This window comes from Piliocolobus tephrosceles, chromosome 13 (assembly GCF_002776525.5).
Source record: "Piliocolobus tephrosceles isolate RC106 chromosome 13, ASM277652v3, whole genome shotgun sequence".
Lineage (NCBI taxonomy): Eukaryota > Metazoa > Chordata > Mammalia > Primates > Cercopithecidae > Piliocolobus > Piliocolobus tephrosceles.
In genome coordinates this window covers 4,264,793-4,283,265 of record NC_045446.1, presented here as the reverse complement: position 1 = coordinate 4,283,265, position 18,473 = coordinate 4,264,793, and the positions used below count along the sequence as shown (strand labels likewise).

Sequence of the window (18,473 nt, the reverse complement as noted above, 5' to 3'; positions counted from 1 at the left end):
GGTCCCCAGGCATGGTCCCCATCCACGGTCCCCAGGCACGGTCCCTAGGCACGGTTCCCTTCAGTGCAACCCGAACCCGGCCACAGCTGTGCAGTTCTTCCTCCTCCCTCAGTCTCCCTCAGCAGCTGAGGGCTCGGCCCTGCTAAGCTGCAAGATCCTCCTCACTTGAAACCCCCTGCAATCCAAGGTCCCTTGTCTCAGCCCCAACGCCCTTCAAGCCTCCTACTTTGGGTCCATGACTCATCTCCCCTTCCTGGTGGTGAGCTCCTGTGTTGCAGGAGCCAGGACTTGCTCACCTGTGGGCTGGCGACAGCTGCCCCTAGCACAGAGCAGGTGCTCAAAGGAGACCCAGGGATTGAGCCTTACCCCCCTCAATCGTGCGGCTGGCCAGGAGGATGCCAAGAGGTGGTACATACCTTTAGGGGGTGGCCAAGGAGACCTGGGAAGAGGCCAGGTGTGGTCCGCACAGCTCTGGACTCTCCCTGACCTGGTCACTTACCTCTCCCTCCTGCTCCTGTGCTCTGCACATGCTGGCCTCCTTGCTGCTCCCCAGCCCCATGGAGCTTGCGCCACCCCAGGGCCTTTGCACTAGATGTGCCCTGCTGGAATGCCCTCCCCCAAATACCTGCACGACTCACTCTCTCCCTGCCTCCCAGGCTCTATTCAGAATGTTCACCAACAGAGACGTCTTCCCTGACCACTGTGTTTGAAAGAGGCAGCCCCTGCCCGACACTGCCACGACCCCCACCCCTCCTCTGCTTGCTTCCCAGCAGACAGCCTCACCCCGTCATCCCTCTTCTGTCTCCCCCTGGTAGGATGTTAGCCTCGCCCTCTCTAACCCCTCATCCCATAGCCCTGCTCCTCCAGCAGGTCCAGGTATACAGTGGGTGCTCAATGTGTGTTTGCTGACTGAATGGATGAGCAAAGGCAGTCAGGAAGACTGAATCAGACAGGGCTCCCAGCATGCAGTGCCCCTGGCCACCAAGGTCAACTTCTCTAAAATGCCCGTTCCCAGGCTTGTTCCTGGTCTGCTCCAGGTGAGACCTGGCAGGCTGCATTTTGAACAAAGGCCTGGGGGTAAGGGCCCCTTAGAGGGCGGGGAGCGTTTCTGTTTAATTTCACCGCAAGTGCTACCCTGTGCCCCTCCTGTTGGCCGAAGTGTCCACATATGTCGCTCCTGGCTCCCCAGACAATTGTGCAAGGAGCACCCTGCCGTTGACCAGAGGAGAGGAATCTTAAGTGTGGCGTTCTGTGGCTCCTCTCTGTTTTCTCCTGGAATAAAGTCCAAGCTGAACCAGGGTCAGGCCGATGGGCAAACGGCTCCCAGCTGTTTAAACTCAGCATTGGCCACTCGTCCAGGAGGGACGGGGTCTGGGAGGTGGCCTCCCCTGCCTGCAGGGTCACTCCTTCCACAGGAAACCCTAGGGAGAATAGAGCCCAAGACACCAGCACAGCCTGCAGTGGGCCACGAGACTGGCAGCTCCTTCCCTGGATTTGTTTTCCTAGTGGCTGGACATCACGTCCCGAGTTCCTGATGGGTTTGGACAAAGGGGATTTCTGGAGTAGGCGCCTCCTGCCCACATACACGGGGAGTGGTTCACCCGTGCCCCACCCTGCCCCCACTGACCAAGGCACATTTCCACACCCACTGGCTTTCTCCCCACCCCATGGGCTGCCAGTCTGTTCCTCCAAGGAAGGCTCAAGCCACGGATGTGGATAGATGGGGAGAACAAGCCCATTTGGGAATGCCTCACCTCCCCGCCCCCCGTACCCTCCCTCCCTGGCCCCAGCCCTGGCAGTGTCTCCAGCTCCCCGGTCATACCCTTAGTGCCAGAGTAGGCAGCACCACTCGGAAGTGAGAAAACTCACCCTGGTGAGTGACCCACAGCCTCAGGCCTTAGCAGCCCCCGGCCCTCATGCACAGCACACACCACCCTACATAAGCAATCCCTCATCCCCTCCAGGGACCTCAGGCAGGACCAGAGAATTCCCACTCCGCCCACCTTGCTGGGGTGAGCAAGACAGCCCAGGGACAGAACTTGCAGGGCACTCCCCGCCATGGCCCAGCCTACATGCTAACAGTGCTGACACTCAGGGCACCCCGCACGGCCTACCCCACATCTAACAATGCCCACACTCAGCCCGCCAGGCACACGGTGACATTCTGCCGGCTTCCTTGTTTACCGTCTGGCACCAAACGCCCTTGGACTGGGTCCTGCTGTGCAGTTCCTGAACCAGCTTTCCTGCTCAGTTCCACTCAGCAACCTTTTCCTGACCTTCTCCTAGGAGCCCAGCCCTGTGCTGGATGCGGCATCCAAAGCCCAAGAAGCCCCAGAGCCAGCTCCTGGGTGGGACGATCCCCAGGGGGAGGGCCGCAGGGGCAGAGGCGAGGGACTGTCCTGGGTCCCACCCGGATCCGGGAGGCCTGATGCAAGGGAAAGTTTGGGGCTCTGGAAGATGCAGCCAGGCAGGCAGGTCCCCCGGGTCCCAGGGAGCCCCCATGATGGAAGCAGCAGAGCCACTGCCACGTCCCTTCCCAGCACAGGCAGGGGAATGACCACAGGCTGGGCCTTTGAGCCCACGATGGTCCTTTTCCTTTGGGTGATGAGTTTTTTAAATTTGACATAGGCTGGCGAGGTGGCTTATGCCTGGAATCCCAGCACTTTGGGTGGATAAGTTGAGCTCAGGAGTTTGAGACCACCCTGGGCAACATAGCAAAATCCCAGCTCTACAAAAAAGACAAAAATTAAGCAGTCATAATGGTGTATGCCTGTGGTCCCAGCTACTCGGGAGGCTGAGGTGGGAGGATTCATTGAGCCTGGGAGGTCGAGGCTGCAGTGAGCCATGGTTATGCCACTGTACTGCAGCCTGGTGACAGATCGAGACTATCTCAAAAAAGATTAGCCATAGCTAAGTGAGCACTCCCTTTATTCAAGAGTCCAACAGAGATTCAGAGCAAAATTTGGAATTCTGCCTTCAGTCCACTCCTGGAGGTCACCCGGGGTCATGGAGGGTCTGTCCCAACAGGTGGTCTATGCAGGTGGGCTCGTTGGAGGTGGGGCAGCAGCCAGACCTGTGCAGCTCGGCACACGGGGTGGTGGAGTCCCCGCTTATGGGCTGTGGCTCATGGGGTGCTGACTGGCACTGGGCTCTCTCTGCAGTCATCCAGTTTGGCTTTGTCACCCTGTTTGTCGCCTCCTTCCCCCTGGCCCCGCTGTTTGCGCTGCTGAACAACATCATTGAGATCCGCCTGGACGCCAAAAAGTTTGTCACTGAGCTCCGAAGGCCAGTGGCTGTCAGAGCCAAAGACATCGGTGAGTGACCCCACGGGCCGGCAGGACCAGTTCCACATGCATGCTGGGTTTGGGGAGGGGATTGCCACGCTCCAGTAGCTAGAGCCAGAGCTGACCAGGTGTCGCTCCTGGGGCTCGTCACTCAGCCTTTGCCGGGTGGAGCCTGGGAGGCAAGTGACACAAGACGGGGAGGCTTGCTTAGCCCTGTCCCCACCCTTCCCCTCCTAAGACGCGTTGGTGGGTCCCAGACATCTGAATGTCTCAACAACCTGCTGCTTTAGGAGGTACAAGAGACTACATTGCCTCTCTGATGGCTGGTGACACCCACCTATAGCAAGTGTGTGACCCTAGAGCCAGGGCGAGACCAACGGGAAAGGAGTGTTAGCTGTTCAGCATGTGCCTTCCCACATTGCATGTCATGGCATCATTTAATGTTCACAAAAGAGAAAAGGAAGGAAGGAGCCCCCCTTTGTAGACAGGGAAGAATAGTCCCAGTCATTGCATGACTTGCCTATAGGAATCAAAGCCAAAATGCAACTCAACTCCAGCTTTTTAACCCCATCACTAAGGCACCTTGACCACGTGGAGAAAGGGTGTGAGGTTGGGAGAATGTATATTTCAGGTCAGCGTAAAGAATAACTTGAGCTGAGCACCGTGGCTCACTCCTGTAATCCCAGTGCTTTGGGAGGCCCAGGAGGATGCATAGTTTGAGCCCAGGAGTTCAAGACCAGCCTAGGCAACGTGGCGAAACCCTGTTTCTACAAAAAATACAAAAAATTAGCTGGGTGTGATGATGCATCCCTGTAGTCCCAGCTACTCAGGAGGCTGAGGTGGGAGGTTCAGTGAGCCCACATAGATTGTGGCTGCAATGAGCTGTGCCCACGCCTGGGCAACAGAGTGAGATCCTGTCTCAAAAAAATAAGTAAAATTAGCTGGATGTGGTGGCGCAGACCTGTGGTCCCAGCTACTTGGGAGGCTGAGGCAGGAGGATTGTGTGAGCCCAGGAGGTCAAGGCTGCAGTGAGATGTGATCATGCCACTACACTCCAGCCTGGGCAACAGAGAGACCCTGTCTCAAAAAGAAAAGAAAAGAAAAGAAAAAGAATAACTTTAATAGTCAGAGGTGTCAAAAACAGAGCAGACTTCCTTGTGGGTTAGAGAGCTCCCTGTTACCAGAGGCATTTAAGCAGAGACAGGACGACGATCTGTCCAGGAGGTTGAGGGGTATGGGAGCCCCATGCAGGCCCCCACCAGAGCCAGCCCTCACAGGAAAGGTGATCCCATCTTATCTTATAGTAGGACCCAATTTTCAGGGTGAAAACAAAATTACAAACATACATTCATTTTACCTAAATTTTAACGCAATTTTAGTGAGAATAGCACCTTTGTACTAATTATTGGAATAAACAAAAGGTTGGATTATGTATTGGGGATATCATCTTGCTGAAATAAAGATTCCATACCAGCTTGATAAGATAGCTTTGGGTTAGGCTTTTGTAGGCCAAACATAATCTTACAAAAAGTGGGAAACTGACGAGGTGCAGTGGCTCATGCCTGTAATCCCAGCACTTTGGGAGGCCACGGCAGGTGGATCACCCGAGGTCAAGAGTTCGAGACCAGCCTGACCAACATGGTGAAACCCCGTCTCTACTAAAAATACAAAATTAGCCGGGTATGGTGGTGGGAGCCTGTAATCCCAGCTCCTCAGGAGGCTGAGGCAGGAGAATTCCTTGATTCCAGGAGGCAGAAGTTGCAGTGAGCCGAGATCATGCCACTGCACTCCAGCCTGGGTGACAGAGCAAGACTCCATCTCAAAAAAAAAAAAAGAAATGTGGGAAGCTTTTTCAGTTGTTCCAAGGACTTCTCCAGTCCTTGGTATGTGTGTCCTTCTTGCTGGAAACACCCTTCGGATCACCTCACCCTAGTCCATGTTCTCTCCTTAAGTTGTTAGCGGCTCTGTCCTGGCTGAAAGCTCCTTGGTCCACACCTTGGCCCCTTGTGGCAAGCCCAGCATCCACTGGTGATCAAATCCACCAATCCTCCACTATCTGGCTCCAAGATAACTTCAACTCTGGCTTCTCTTAACGCTTGGCTGTCTTGTAGACTAAAACAGATGAAATTGTCATTTTCACAGGTCAAAGACCATAGGATAGCAGTGATTCACCCTGCAGTTCACCCTGCAGCTTCACGTTTGCACTGCGTAAGGCCCTGGCTTTGAAAGGGTCCTGGAAACTTGGGTGCCTTATAGGGAGGGACATCCCAGGGCTCCTGGGTAAGAGGTCATGGCACTGTGTTTGGATACTTTTGCTTCCCTACGTCATCTCTTCTCTGGGTGACCCGGGTAATGAAGACTCAGAACACAGACACTCTGTATTAGACTGCCCTGTGAGATTTTGTTTACAAATTTCAAAGGCTTTAAAAGCCATGAGCTACTAACCCTCCGAAGATCCCGCTAACCACCTGCATCCCCGTTCTGCCTCTGCTGAGGCCACGGGTGAGCCCCTCGCCCCTCGCCCCTCGCCCCTCATACCACAGCCCTACATGGCCAGAGGTGGTATAAGGCTGAAGCGCTGATTTGCTGGTGCTCTAGGTCAGAGGTCAGCACTTGTTTTCAGTAAAGAGCCAGAGTGAACATTTTAGGCTTCCTGGACCCAGAAACGACGTCCTCAAGTCTTAGGCAGTGGTTCTCACCCAAAGGCTACACTTTTCATACATTTTCATTTCATACTTAAAAGTGGAAAAGGTCAGGGCCTGGCATGGTGGCTCATGCCTGTAATCGCAGCACTTTGGGAGGCCAAGACAGGTGGATCACCTGAGGTCAGGAGTTTGAGACCAGCCTGGCCAATATGGTGAAACCCCATCTCTACTAAAAATACAAAAATTAGCTGGGAGCGCTAATTTTTGTGGTGGCATTTTAATTTTTAATGGTGGCAGGTGCCTGTAATCCCAGCTACTTGGGAGGCTGAGGCAGGAGAATGGCGTGAACCTGGGAGGTGGAGCTTGCAGTGAGCCGAGATCACGCCACCGCACTCCAGCCTGGGCAACAGAGCAAGACTCCGTTTCAGAAAAAAAAAAGGTCATTTTTAGCTGGTGGGACAAGTGAGAAAGAGGCTATCGAAAAACAGGCCACCATGGCCGTCTTTGCACACCCGCTCTCAAGAGCAAGGCGACATTGCCCCCCAGGCTGTGCCTCGGCATAGCGCTGCTTTGAAGATCAACGCCACAGAGCTGCCTCCAACATGAACTTTTCTCAGAATCTCAGCCTGTCGTGTCCTCCAGGGAACCCCGGCGGGAAGCCTGAGTGAATCTTCCCTCGGTCCCACTTTCCAGATAGGAAACGGAGGCCCAGGCGGTAACAGAGCTGAGGAGGAACCAGAGAGCTCAAGCCCTGGGCCTCCTGCATGCATAGAGGGTTTGCCTCTGAAAACCTTACCCTGTGTACCAAAGACCCCAAAAGGGGAGCTCCGGGCCCGCTCACCAGGTGCTCCCTGCAGTCCTCGGAAATTCTGGAGCTCCCTGCCTCACAGCAGTAAAGAAAAGAGTGCTACCCCATTCCAGTAGGTACAGCTGAAAACAAAGAGAAGAATGCAGCCCACACTGAGTCCTCACAAAGGCCCGATGCTCAGGCACCTGACAGTACCCCACCCCTGCCCGCCACCTGCCGCATCACAGTGCGCGTGTGTTTGCTCTGGCGCCCTCTGCTTCGAGAAGCTCTGGCTGTCCCCAGATGGTGGCTGAATGAAGCTTGCAAACCCACCAGGGTGAAGGAGAGCAGCAGCTCAGTGGCCTTGGCTTCCTGCAGTCCCTCTGCAGGCATTGGCGTCCCCACCAGCAGCAGGCCTTCCGCGTGCCTCTTTGGACTCTTTGCACCTGGCTTGTTTTTGCTCAGTTCTTACGGATCAGCTACTCACTTCCTGGTTCCTGTCCGGTTGGCTGAAGGCATAATCTACCCTCCTTTCACTCGTTTGTTTATGGATTCCTTAACCGTAGCCTTTCCTTGAAGAGGCTTTTGTATTCCTTCTATGATCCGTGCAGGGCCCCCAGGCGAGCTCCTCCAGGGGACAGAAGGCCCCTGTGGCCCCTGTGACCTGCACCCCTGAGGCCCTGGGTGGCTGGGGGAAGCTGTGCCACAAAGCACAGCTACCTTGATCACCCTGCCATCCAGCAGGTCACAGCAGGGACTCAGCCCGTGCGTGGGAATCTGCTCCAGCTCCCCAGCCCTGGCTTCGACTTCCTGTTCTCTTCCTGGTGCTTCACAGCCTGCTGGTGGGAAAGCGCAGCCTCCATTCGGCTCCCAGGCACTGCCTGTGGGCAGGAGTGGTGGCCTCGCCAAGCACCTGGCTTTGTCCAAATACCTCCCTGTACTGTTCTGGGAAATGGGGCTTAGCATCCCCTAGAGTGGGAAAAATTCCTTGGGAAAGAAACCAAGGAATTTATTTGGGGAAGTAAAAATGAGGCCGTTTTCCCCAACAGGACTGTCGTAAAAGAAGCCCACCCAGAGAGTATTCCAAAAGCACAGCATCCCCTTTTACTTAGAGATGTCAATGAAGAGAGTCCAACTCTGTCAAATATTTGAAGAGATTTATTCTGAGCCAAATATGAGTGACCATGACCCATGACACAGCCCTCAGGAGGTGCTGAGAACATGGGCCCAAGGTGGTCGCGGTATGGCTTGGTTTTGTACATTTCAGGGAGACATGAAACATCAATCAGATACATCTAAGATATATGTATTGGTTTGGTCCAGAAAGGTGGGACAGGGTGGGGCGACTTCCAGGTTGTAGGTATATATATATATATATATATATATGTGTGTGTGTGTGTGTGTGTGTGTGTGTGTATACACACACTTTTTTTTTTTTGAGAGAGAGTTTCACTCTTGTCACCCAGGCTGGAGTGCAATGGCATGATGTAACCTCCGCCTCCTGGGTTCAAGCGATTCTCCTGCCTTAGCCTCCTGAGTAGCTGGGATTGCAGGTGTGTGCCACCAGATTTGGCTAATTTTATATTTTTAGTAGATACAAGATTTCACCATGTTTCTCCAACTCGTGACCTCAGGTGATCTGCCCGCCTCTGCCTCCTAAAGTGCTGGGATTACAGGCGTGAGCCACCGCACCCGGCCTATTTTTAAAATTTCTGATTGTCAATTGGTTGAGTTATTATCAATAAAAAGAAAAGTCTGGGTTATGATAAGGGGTTGTGGAAACCAAGGTTTTATCGTGCAGATGAAACCTCCAGGTAACAGGCGTCAGAGAGAACAGACTGTAAATGTTTATCAGACTTAAGGTCTGTGTTGATGTTCGCGCTGGTCGGCTTTTGCTGAATTCCAAAAGGGAGGAGGGCATGAGGAGGCCTGTCCGACCCTTCCCACGCTCCCTGCTTCCTGTCATGGCCTGAATCAGTTTTTCAGGTTAACTTGGGGGTTCCCTGGCCGAGATAATGGACACCATTTAAATGGTTGAGGAGGGGATTAGAATTTTATTTTTAGTTTACAGAGATCCTCAGAGCAGTGGGTGTCTCCCTGGAGTGTGCCTCAGAATAACTCGGGGTTCCCAGCCCCACCCCAGGAGAGGCGGATTCCGTGGGCTGGGGCTGGGGCTGGGGTGCTGGTTCTGCATTTCTCTAACACACCCCACGGATGTGCAGGGCCACACGGAGAGTCATCCTCCTGGACGCAGATATCCTGCAGACCTGTCAGGACAGGCTTGATCCAGGCCCAGGAGCGAGGAAGACCCCGCTCCTGGCTCCATCTCATCCCCTCCTCATCCCTCCCATTTCCTGTTGTCTCTCTGGGCCCGCTGGGCAATCACCTGGACAGACCCCCTCGCCTGCCTGAGTCCTGCCCTTCCAAGGCCCTGAGCTCAGGAGCCGCGTCCCTCGGGAGCCCCACAGCCAAAGACTTCAACCCCTACCCCAGGGCCACCCCACCTCAGAGGTCTCAAACTCAGAGCCCCAAGGGCCAGGTGGGCCACACGCGCAAGTGAGACTAAGCCCTAGGAGTGTTCTTCATGGCCACAGAGCAGTGTGTCCGTTCCCACATTGCTTGAAACATTCAACTCTCTAGTCGGGGTCTGGATTTGGATGCTAAGGCGGCCATAATGGAGGTCGGAGGTCGCCGGGAGGCCTCAGCACAGACAGCAGAGCTGCGGTGCACAGCCCGACCTGCAGGGGGCGCCCCGGGCATCACAGCGTCACAGCCAGCTGTTGCCAAGGAGACGCACCAGCCAGCCAGGACCAGAGCCGAGGAGTCTCGGGTTTTGTTGTTGTTGTTGTTGTTGTTGTTGTTGTTGTTGTTGTTGTTGTTTTGAGACGGAGTCTCACTCATTCGCCAGGGCTGGAGTGAAGTGGCACGATCTCGGCTCACTGCAACCTCCGTCCCCCAGGTTCAAGCGATTCTCCTGCCTCAGCCTCCTGAGTAGCTGGGATTACAGGCACCCACCACCACACCCAGCTAATTTTTGTATTTTTAATAGAGCGGGGCTTCGCCATGTTGGCCAGACCGGACTCGAACTCCCAATCTCAGGTGATCCACCCACCTCAGCCTCCCAAAGTTCTAGGATTACAGGCGTGAGCCAATGCGCCCGGCCTTGACTTTTTAAAATACATTTTCCCGGTTTTTTAAACATCAGTCTGCATTTTTAAGCAGTAGGCAAGCGTAACAAAATGGTCATGTAGCCTGGATGGGGCCTGCCTGCCACTGCTTTGCAGCCTCTGCTCCGGTGCCAGCATCCGGTTGGAAAGGGCTTTCTACACTCGTGCAGTCACTCAGCAGGCATTTATCCAGCAGCACCCACCTCATGTGCCAGACACCAAGCTAGACCCAGAAGCTACAGGGACATGCAATTAGCAGCCTGCCCCAGGAGCTCGAAGTCCACGGAGGGCCCTCAGCCCTGACACCCAGCCAGGAAAAGCAGGGCGGGAAGTGTTCCCACTCCTGAGGGAGCACTTCAGTGCCGACTTTGTAGGGCTGTGCCATCCAACCCTCACGCACCTGCGTTCCCAGGTGCTTTATTCAGGATGGGATGGCCCTAGGGCTGCTAGTGTGCAGAGCCCATGTGACTGCCCCACCACCTGCTCCAGCAGAAAAATAAACTGAGGATCGCTGCGCCCGGGCAAAAGATCAAACGGAGCTACAATTAGGCGATGGCTCCCATGGCCCGAGGACTGGAGACAGGGGTCAGGGAATAATGATTGTCACTTCTCAAACTGCCCACCAGCAATGGGTTGCAGTGGGTATTTCTCTCTTTCTTTGAGACAGAACCTTTCTCTGTTGCCCATGCTGGAATGCAGTGGCGTGAACTCGGCTCACCATAACTTCCGCCTCCCTGGCTCAAACTATTCTTGTGCCTCAGCCTTCCGAGTATCTGGGATTACAGGCATGTGCCACCGTGCGCAGCTAATTTTTGTATTTTTAGTAGAGATGGTGTTTTGCCATATCGGCAAGGCTGGTCTCAAACTCCTGGCTTCAAGTCATCTGTCCACCTCAGCCTCCCAAAATGCTAGGATTATAGTTGTGAGCCTCCACACCCAGCCTGCAGTGGCATTTTTGATTGATGATGATTGTGACTGTGGTCTGTCATTGAATTGGAGCTGGCTGGGGGCAAGGAGCAAGAGATCCTGGTCTCGGAGGTTTCATCTGAGCCTGTGGTTTCTAGCTCTGGGCCACACAGGGGGCCTGAACTCTTGCTGCCTTTGCAGACTACCAGCATGCACCCCAAAAGCGGGGACTGAGAGACTCCCCTCAGCTACCAGGGCAGAAGCGCTGTGTACAGCTCTCCCTGCAGCCTCCTGCACAGGCAGGAAGTCCATCTGCTTCATCTTGGTCCTTTCTGACGAGTGCTGGTTATCACCCATCTCAGAGCCGGCTCGGCATGGAGAGCAGGCCCCAGGATTGGGCTCTCAGCCAAACCACTGCATACGACATTGCTGGGCATGATAGGGTGCAATTAGGGTGAGCCAGGGGTCAGTCCGGGACACTGAACCATTTCCAGGAATTGCAACACTGAGGCCCTGCTTCCTGGGCCATTGAGGGCCTCCTTCCTGGGCCCTGCTAGATCTCATGGCCACTGGGAAGACGAATGGAGAGGCCAGCATGGCCCCGGGCGTTGTGTTGTGATCCTCTCGTTCATCTGTGATTTGGTGCAACCCTGGGTCTTGGAGTAAAGGGAGCAAGGGGGTGTGCAGATGGGGAATGGTTCGACCTGCACTGCTGTGGACTCAGTGCCACCAGCCAGGGGCCCTGGCACTGTTCTTCAGCGGCAAAGCCACGTCTGGCCTAGCCCTGAATACAGGTATCCTCCGCCAGAGCTTTGGGAGCTGCACCCCAGTGGAATCTTAGTCACTTTAGGAATAAAAAAAAAGTTCCATCTGAGCCAACTAGTATTGACACAGGTGCATGGGGAGATCGTGCAGAACCACTGAGGGAGCAGCTGTCTTTAAGTACCTCTTTTAGAAGCTGGTGAGCTTGTCAGAAAGAGCTGGTGCACACCAGGCCCTGGCACTGACCTGGCTTCCTCAGGACCTGAGCAAATGACTCTTGGTTGCCGTAAGCCTCTGACTGCTGTGAGAAAGCCTGGCCCCTGCAAGGATGGTACCCGCTCAGGCTGCTGCCTGGTAGCTGGACTGACTGAGAGTGCAGGGCTCTTTAAAACTGACTTCTTCTTCCCCCAGGAATCTGGTACAATATCCTCAGAGGCATCGGGAAGCTTGCTGTCATCATCAATGTAAGTGACATCAGGGACCTCGGTGGAATGAAGTCCTGGCTGAATTGCCAGGCGGCCAGGGGCCCCTTGGAGAAGGAGCTGGGCATGGGTCTTCTACCTCTAGCCACGGTGCAGCCCCAGGCTGCCGGGATTCTCTAGTTATAAATGTCCCTTGACCGCATGGGGTGGGGAGGGCGCACTCTGGGGAGGCATAAAAAATTCTCTTCAAACTTTTTCTGCAAGTTTTTTGTTTAATTTTTTTTTTGAGTCAGAGTCTCACTCTGTGGTCCAGGCTGCAGTGCAGTGGCACTATCTCAGCTCACTACAACCTCTGCCTCCCAGGTTCAAGCAATTCTCATGCCTCAGTCTCCCTAGTACCTGGGATTACAGGCGCCCACCACCACGCCCGACTAATTTTTGTATTTTTAGTAGAGACAGGGTTTTGACATGTTGACCAGGCTGGTCTCAAACTCCTGACCTCAGGTGATCTGCCCTCCTTGGCCTCCCAAAGTGCTGGGATTACATTCATGAGCCACTGTGCCCAGCCTTTCTGCAAGCTTTGAGCAAAATTCTCCACCATGGCCACCTTGGCCCCTAAGTCCACTGAGAATAAACAACAGACAGATATAGGAAGGAAGACAGAGACAGAGATAGAAGGGAAGACAGAGATAGAAGGGAAGATAGAGATAGAAGGGAAGACAGAGACAGAGGGAGAAAACACAGAGATTCCTTACTGACAATCTCTCTGTTCTCTTATTTGAAGAAAAAAGTTGATTTTTCTCCTTAATCTGAAACATATGGCTGCTCTATAGAGAAGGTTTGGGAGATGCTGAAACGGGGCGAGAAGGACGCTGTCATCAGCCTCACACATGGCCCTGCTAAGAATCGGGGCTCCAGGCCCCTCAGCCTCCTCCCCAGCACGGCAGCCCCTTCCAGCCTCTCCTATCCCCAGACCCGCAGGCTAGGATGGCCCGGCCCTCAGCCTTCCCCATCAGGTTCTGTCTGACTCTGCCTGTGGCCTGGATCCAGCATATACTGCATGTGCCCAGCTGTCTCCAGCATATACTTCAAGCCCAAGGCCGCATCCCAGACATGAGAACCCCAGGCAGCCACAGGGAGTCCGCTGTGCCAGGGCCCCATGGCTCTCGTCCCTTCCACCCTCCGGCTGAGCCCAATCCTCCCCGCCAAAAGCTGACCCCGTGCCCACGGCGGACACGGGGTGGCTCCCCAGAGCTGACGGTCAGTGCCCCTGCAGGGCCGTGATGCCAAGTCAGGGTGTCAGCAGGCCCTGGGGCTCAGCCCCCACAGAGGGCAGAGGGTGACACTCAGCCTTGGAGAAGAGCCCCTCAGAGCCCTCTGACAGAGCCCTTTCCCGGTGGGCAACCCCTTCTGCCGGGCACACGCTCCCTCCAGACTACAGGGAGACTGCAGGCAGAGTGTGCACACCGGGATGGCCCCTTATCCCGCCCAGACAAGGGAGCACAGGGTCCTGAGGCAGAGCCCACGCTGTGCTGGAGCTGGGGGAGCTGGGAACAGAGGTACATCCCATCTGCAACGAATGGGCGCTGTGAGCAGCTGCGGGGCACAGTGGGCATCTCCTGAGGACAACAGCAGCAACAATAACAGCAGGCTGAGTGCGGTGGCTCACACCTATAATCCCAGCATTTTGGAAGGCTGAGGTGGGAGGATCGCTTGAGGCCAGGAATTCAAGACCAGCCTGGCCAGCATAATGAAACATAGTGAGACCATGTCTCTCTCTAGAAAAAAAAAAAAAATAGTAGCAGGTACATTCACCAGGCACCTAGAATGTTCTAGGCCCTTCTAAGCTCTTTCTACACACTAGCCCACTAGTCTGCACACAGCCCTTGGAGGTGGGGACTGTCATGGCCCCATCTGACAGGGAAGACATCAGAGGCATAGAGAGGTTAGGTGATTTGCCCAAGGCCACGTAGCCATGTGAGAGGCAGCCGTTGGGCCTTGGGTTCCTCTCTTGTAAGGGCACCAGCCAGAGCTGGTGCTATAATAGAATGAGCTGGGTGAGGACTTGAGAGCTTGCAAAGCACTTTCCCTTCCTGCCTCATGCCCGTCTCCAACAAGCCCAGAGGCACAGTGCATACATGGTGTGGGTGTTGTTAGCCCTGTTTTGATAAGAAAATGGAGGCACAGAGAGGTTGGATAATTTGCCCAAGGCCACACAGGCAGCAAGAGGCAGCCAGTGTCCACCTGGCGCCTTCTCTCCTAGGAGTGTGTGTTATGGCGCCCAGGCACTCTCCTTCAGCTGCCGGGGGCTGAGAGGAGCACCCGTGACCCCACATCCGTTCACTCAGCACGCGGAGGTTGTACGACTATGGTCCCCGCCAGGGGCAGTGGCACATGGCCAGGGCTCAGTGTGGCCGTGGACAGGTCACCCCCGGTTGCGGCCGGCCCTTCTGTGCCCAGGCTGGGGGTCCCCCTCACTGCCACGTCCCCTGCACAGGCCTTCGTGATCTCCTTCACGTCTGACTTCATCCCGCGCCTGGTGTACCTCTACATGTACAGTAAGAACGGGACCATGCACGGCTTCGTCAACCACACCCTCTCCTCCTTCAACGTCAGTGACTTCCAGAACGGCACAGCCCCCAATGACCCCCTGGACCTGGGCTACGAGGTGCAGATCTGCAGGTACTGCTCTCTGCTCCCGTCTTTGAAAAGCCATGTTTATTGGGTTTCTGGGAGAGCCCAAGTTTGGACGAGGCTCAAATCAGGGGCAAGTCAAGAAACAACGCAAACTCGCTTAAAAAGAAGAAGAAGAAAAAAAAAAGGCTAGTGCAGTGGCTCACACCCATAATCCCAGCACTTCGGGAGGGTCAGGCAGGAGGATCACTTGGGCTCAGGAGTTAGAGACCAGCCTGAGCCACATAGTGAGACCCCATCTCTACAAAAAATAATAATAATTAAATAGCTGGGCCTTGTGGCATGCACCTGTAATTCTAGCTACTTGGGAGGCTGAGGTGGGAGGATCAATTGAGCCTAGGAATTTGAGGCTGCAGTGAGCTATGATTGTACCACTGCACTACTACTGCACTCCAGCCTGGGCAACACAGTGAGACCCTATCTATAATTAATTAATTAATTAATTAAATAAATAAATGCTTGATGGGAGGAAATTAGAGGTGATTTACCAGTTCCTATAACCAAGAAGCCCAGGATAGCTTCAGGCATGGCTGGATCCAGGAGCTACAGTTTGCCATCAGGCTCCACTCTGGCACCACTTCTCCACTTTGATTTCCTCTGTGTTACATTATTCTTTTGCTGGTGGAAAGGATCCCCAGCAGCTCCTGGCTTAAATCCTCTCTGCTCTGCAGTCCCTGTGGGAAGACCTTCTGTTTCCCAATAGTCAGTGAAAATCCAGGGACTGAGTCTTACTACCCCATCTTGAGTCAAATGTCCATTCCTGAACCAACCACTGTTGCCATGAGGAGGAGGGTTCTCCTTGGTTTGGCCTGGGTCATGTGCCAAGGTGTGAGGTCACAGAGAATTGGGGGGTCCTAAGGAAAACTGAGGTGCTATGACTTGAAGAAGAGGAGACAGATGCTAGCAGGCAAAGCCTTGAACACAGAATAAAGAGGAACGAGCTGGTGCGTGTGGCTTCTGACACTGGGAGGACAGGGCTGCTCGTTCCCATGGGAAAGCAGGTTGTGCAACTTCTGCCTGGCCCAGCAGCTGGCAGCACAGCCATGGCCCAGCCCGATCCTATCTCAGGGGTTGGCAGCTCAGTGCCAAATAGGCCCTCGGAGACTCCCATCCAGCTCCCTCCAGAAATCAAGCTCCGTGGGCAAGGGCCCTATCTGTTGGGTACCCCCCTGAATTCTCCATCCCTAGAGTGGGGTCTGGCACATAGTAGTTGGTCAATAAATTCTTGTGACATAAGTAAGTGAGGGAATGCCCAGACTGAGGTCCAGAGAGGTCAAGTGATTGCCTAGGGGACACACAGCAAGGTGGTAATTGGAGTGGGTGGCACCAGGGATGTGGGTCCAGGCCGGGGCTGTGCCTGTAAATCCAGGTGGCCCTTCTCCTGGTATCCCTGACTGACCTCAGCTTTTAGTGACCAGCAGGGGCAGAAACTGCAGCTGAGCCCCTGGAAACCCTGCCCCTCGTGGGGGCGTTTTCTGTCCAGCTTTGGGAAGCTTTTCCAGTGAAGGGTGGGGACGTCAGCTCCATTCAAGCCAAGTTCCAGCCGATGTGTGGCACCCCCCAGATTCAGGGAGCCGTGGAGGGAGGGAGGCCCTGGGCAGAGACCTCACCCTGACCCCACAGACCCTGGGCGTCTCGGGCTCTCTGTGAAAGAGGAAGGGAGGGGCTGGGGAGAACTGGAGCATGGGCAGTGGTCATGAACGGGGCGAGTCTCCTTCCTGAGGCTCCAAGCATATCCACGAAGAGCCAAGGTCAGTGGCAGGGCCTCGGTGGGGCGGGGGGTGTGAGTGAGCTTGACTCTCCAAGCAGGAGCTCAGTCAGCTACATCTAAAGCTGGTAACGAGAACCAGGGGCAGCTCGCGTTCTCTCGAGATAAGGCGGTGAGGACCAAGCAGCAACCCTGGAGGCGGGAAAGCAGCCCCAGACCCGGGCAGGGCAGGGCAGGGCGGGCCAGGCTGGCTGCCTGACAGGCCTCTGCCTGCACCAATGGAATGCTTAGCTTCGTTCTTTCGCAAATGTTTGATAAGCTGTTTAAGTTACTTTGATAAGATGTTCAGGGTATTGTTTTGCTGGGTGTCTTGGTTATTGCTTGGTTGGCTTTTTTTAGAGACAGGGTCTCACTTTGCGGCCAGGCTGAAGAGCAGTGGCGTGATCAAAAACTCACTGCAACCTCCCAGGCTCAGGTCATCCTCCCACTTCAGCCTCCCGAGTAGCTGGGAATGCCGGCGTGCACTGCCATGCCCGGCTAATTTTTGTATTTTTTTTTTTTGCAGAGACAGGGTTTTACTGTGTTGCCCAGACTGGTCTCTGACTCCTCAGCCTGAGATCACAGTGCTGAGGTTACAGGCACGAGCCACCCCTCCTGGCTGATAAGGTGCTCGGGTTTTTTCTTCAGTAGTTTCCCTCAAAGAGGGAATGGACTGCAGAGGTGGTTTCCAAACTGTGTTTCATGGAACCCATCCTGGAGCTCTGTGGAGCATGGGGGTTGGGTTGAGGTTCAGGGAGTTCAAGAACCCCCTGCCCCTGCCCGACTTCAACCAAGTAGGCTCTGCACTCTTGGGGCCCTATTGGAGTATCCAGTGAGACTTCTTTTGGGAACAAAGGCTCCACTGCTTTTAAAAGTTTGGAATCTCCTGGACTGCATGGTCCCTGCCCTTGATTCTGTGAGCCCACAGCTGGGCACACTGGGTCTGGGGGATACTTCCTGCCACATGTGTTTTACACGAAGCCCCTCAGGTCCTTCCTGGCCCGTGGGGGGTCCTGACCACCCCCCTCCACCGTGGAGAGACACTCCCTGGGTGCGGGTCCGCAGGCTGCTCACCCAAGAGAGGGTTGTCCTCCCGGAGGCAGCCGCACACCAAGCTGAGCCTCTCCCAGGCGTCCCTCGAGCTGCCTGGCTCCGGCCAGAGCCTGAGGCCCGCTGAAGTCCCACCCTCGACTCCACCACCGTCTTTTGCAGGTACAAAGACTACCGAGAGCCTCCGTGGTCGGAAAACAAGTACGACATCTCCAAGGACTTCTGGGCCGTCCTGGCAGCCCGGCTGGCGTTCGTCATCGTCTTCCAGGTGCGGTGCGTCCCTCTTTGTTTCCGGTTTGAGGATGGGGGCACTAAGCGACCACCCCGTGCCCACAGTCTGGAAGGCACGAGCTGCTAAAGCTGGGGGTTCAGAGACTCCTCCAGAGGCCTGGAGAACTTGCTCTGGGACACCTGAGGAGGGGACCTGACCGACCCCAGGCCCCCTGCACTGACAGGGCCCAAGACAACCTCATGCGAGAGGAAGGCAAAGAGAGGGGCCGGATGAGTGCCGGCAGAAGGGTTCTGACTGGCTGGTGGGTTTAATCCAGTAGAAGTGTCTTTATTGAAAGAGATAGGGGCCAGGCACGGTGGCTTACACCTGTAATCTCAACATTTCGGGAGGCCGAGCCGGGCAGATCACCTGAGGTCAGGAGTTTGAGACCTGCCTGGCCAACATGGTAAAACCCTGTCTCTACTAAAAATACAAAAATTAGCCAGGCATGATGGTGGGTGCCTGTAATCCCAGCTACTTGGGAGGCTGAGGCAGGAGAATCACTTGAACCTAGGAGGCAGAGGTTGCCGTGAGCTGAGATCATACCATTGCACTCCAGCCTGAGCAACGAGAGTGAAACTCCGTCTCAAAAGAAAGGAGAGAGAGAGAGAGAGAAGAAAGGAAGGAAGAGAGAGAGAGAAAGAAAGAGGAAAGAAAGCAAGAAAGCAAGCAAAAGAGAGAGAGAGAGAAAGAAGGAAGGAAGGAAGGAAGGAAGGAAGGAAGGAAGGAAGGAAGGAA

At 54.8% G+C, this 18,473-nt stretch overlaps 1 protein-coding gene across 5 annotated transcripts in view; it reads left to right on the top strand.

Moving 5' to 3' along the window:
- Nucleotides 1–18,473, top strand: part of ANO1 (anoctamin 1) — a 200,898-nt gene that overhangs the window by 179,195 nt on the left and 3,230 nt on the right. For all 5 annotated transcript variants that reach the window (XR_003307031.2, XM_026448734.1, XM_026448737.1 and 2 more), the window contains 4 exons: nucleotides 3,162–3,314; nucleotides 11,963–12,015; nucleotides 14,471–14,655; nucleotides 17,627–17,732. Coding sequence is in view for 4 of the 5 variants with exons in the window: in XM_026448734.1 (XP_026304519.1) it covers nucleotides 3,162–3,314; nucleotides 11,963–12,015; nucleotides 14,471–14,655; nucleotides 17,627–17,732 (497 nt within the window). In the remaining variant the exon portion in view is untranslated. The remainder of the gene's footprint in view (nucleotides 1–3,161; nucleotides 3,315–11,962; nucleotides 12,016–14,470; nucleotides 14,656–17,626; nucleotides 17,733–18,473) is intronic.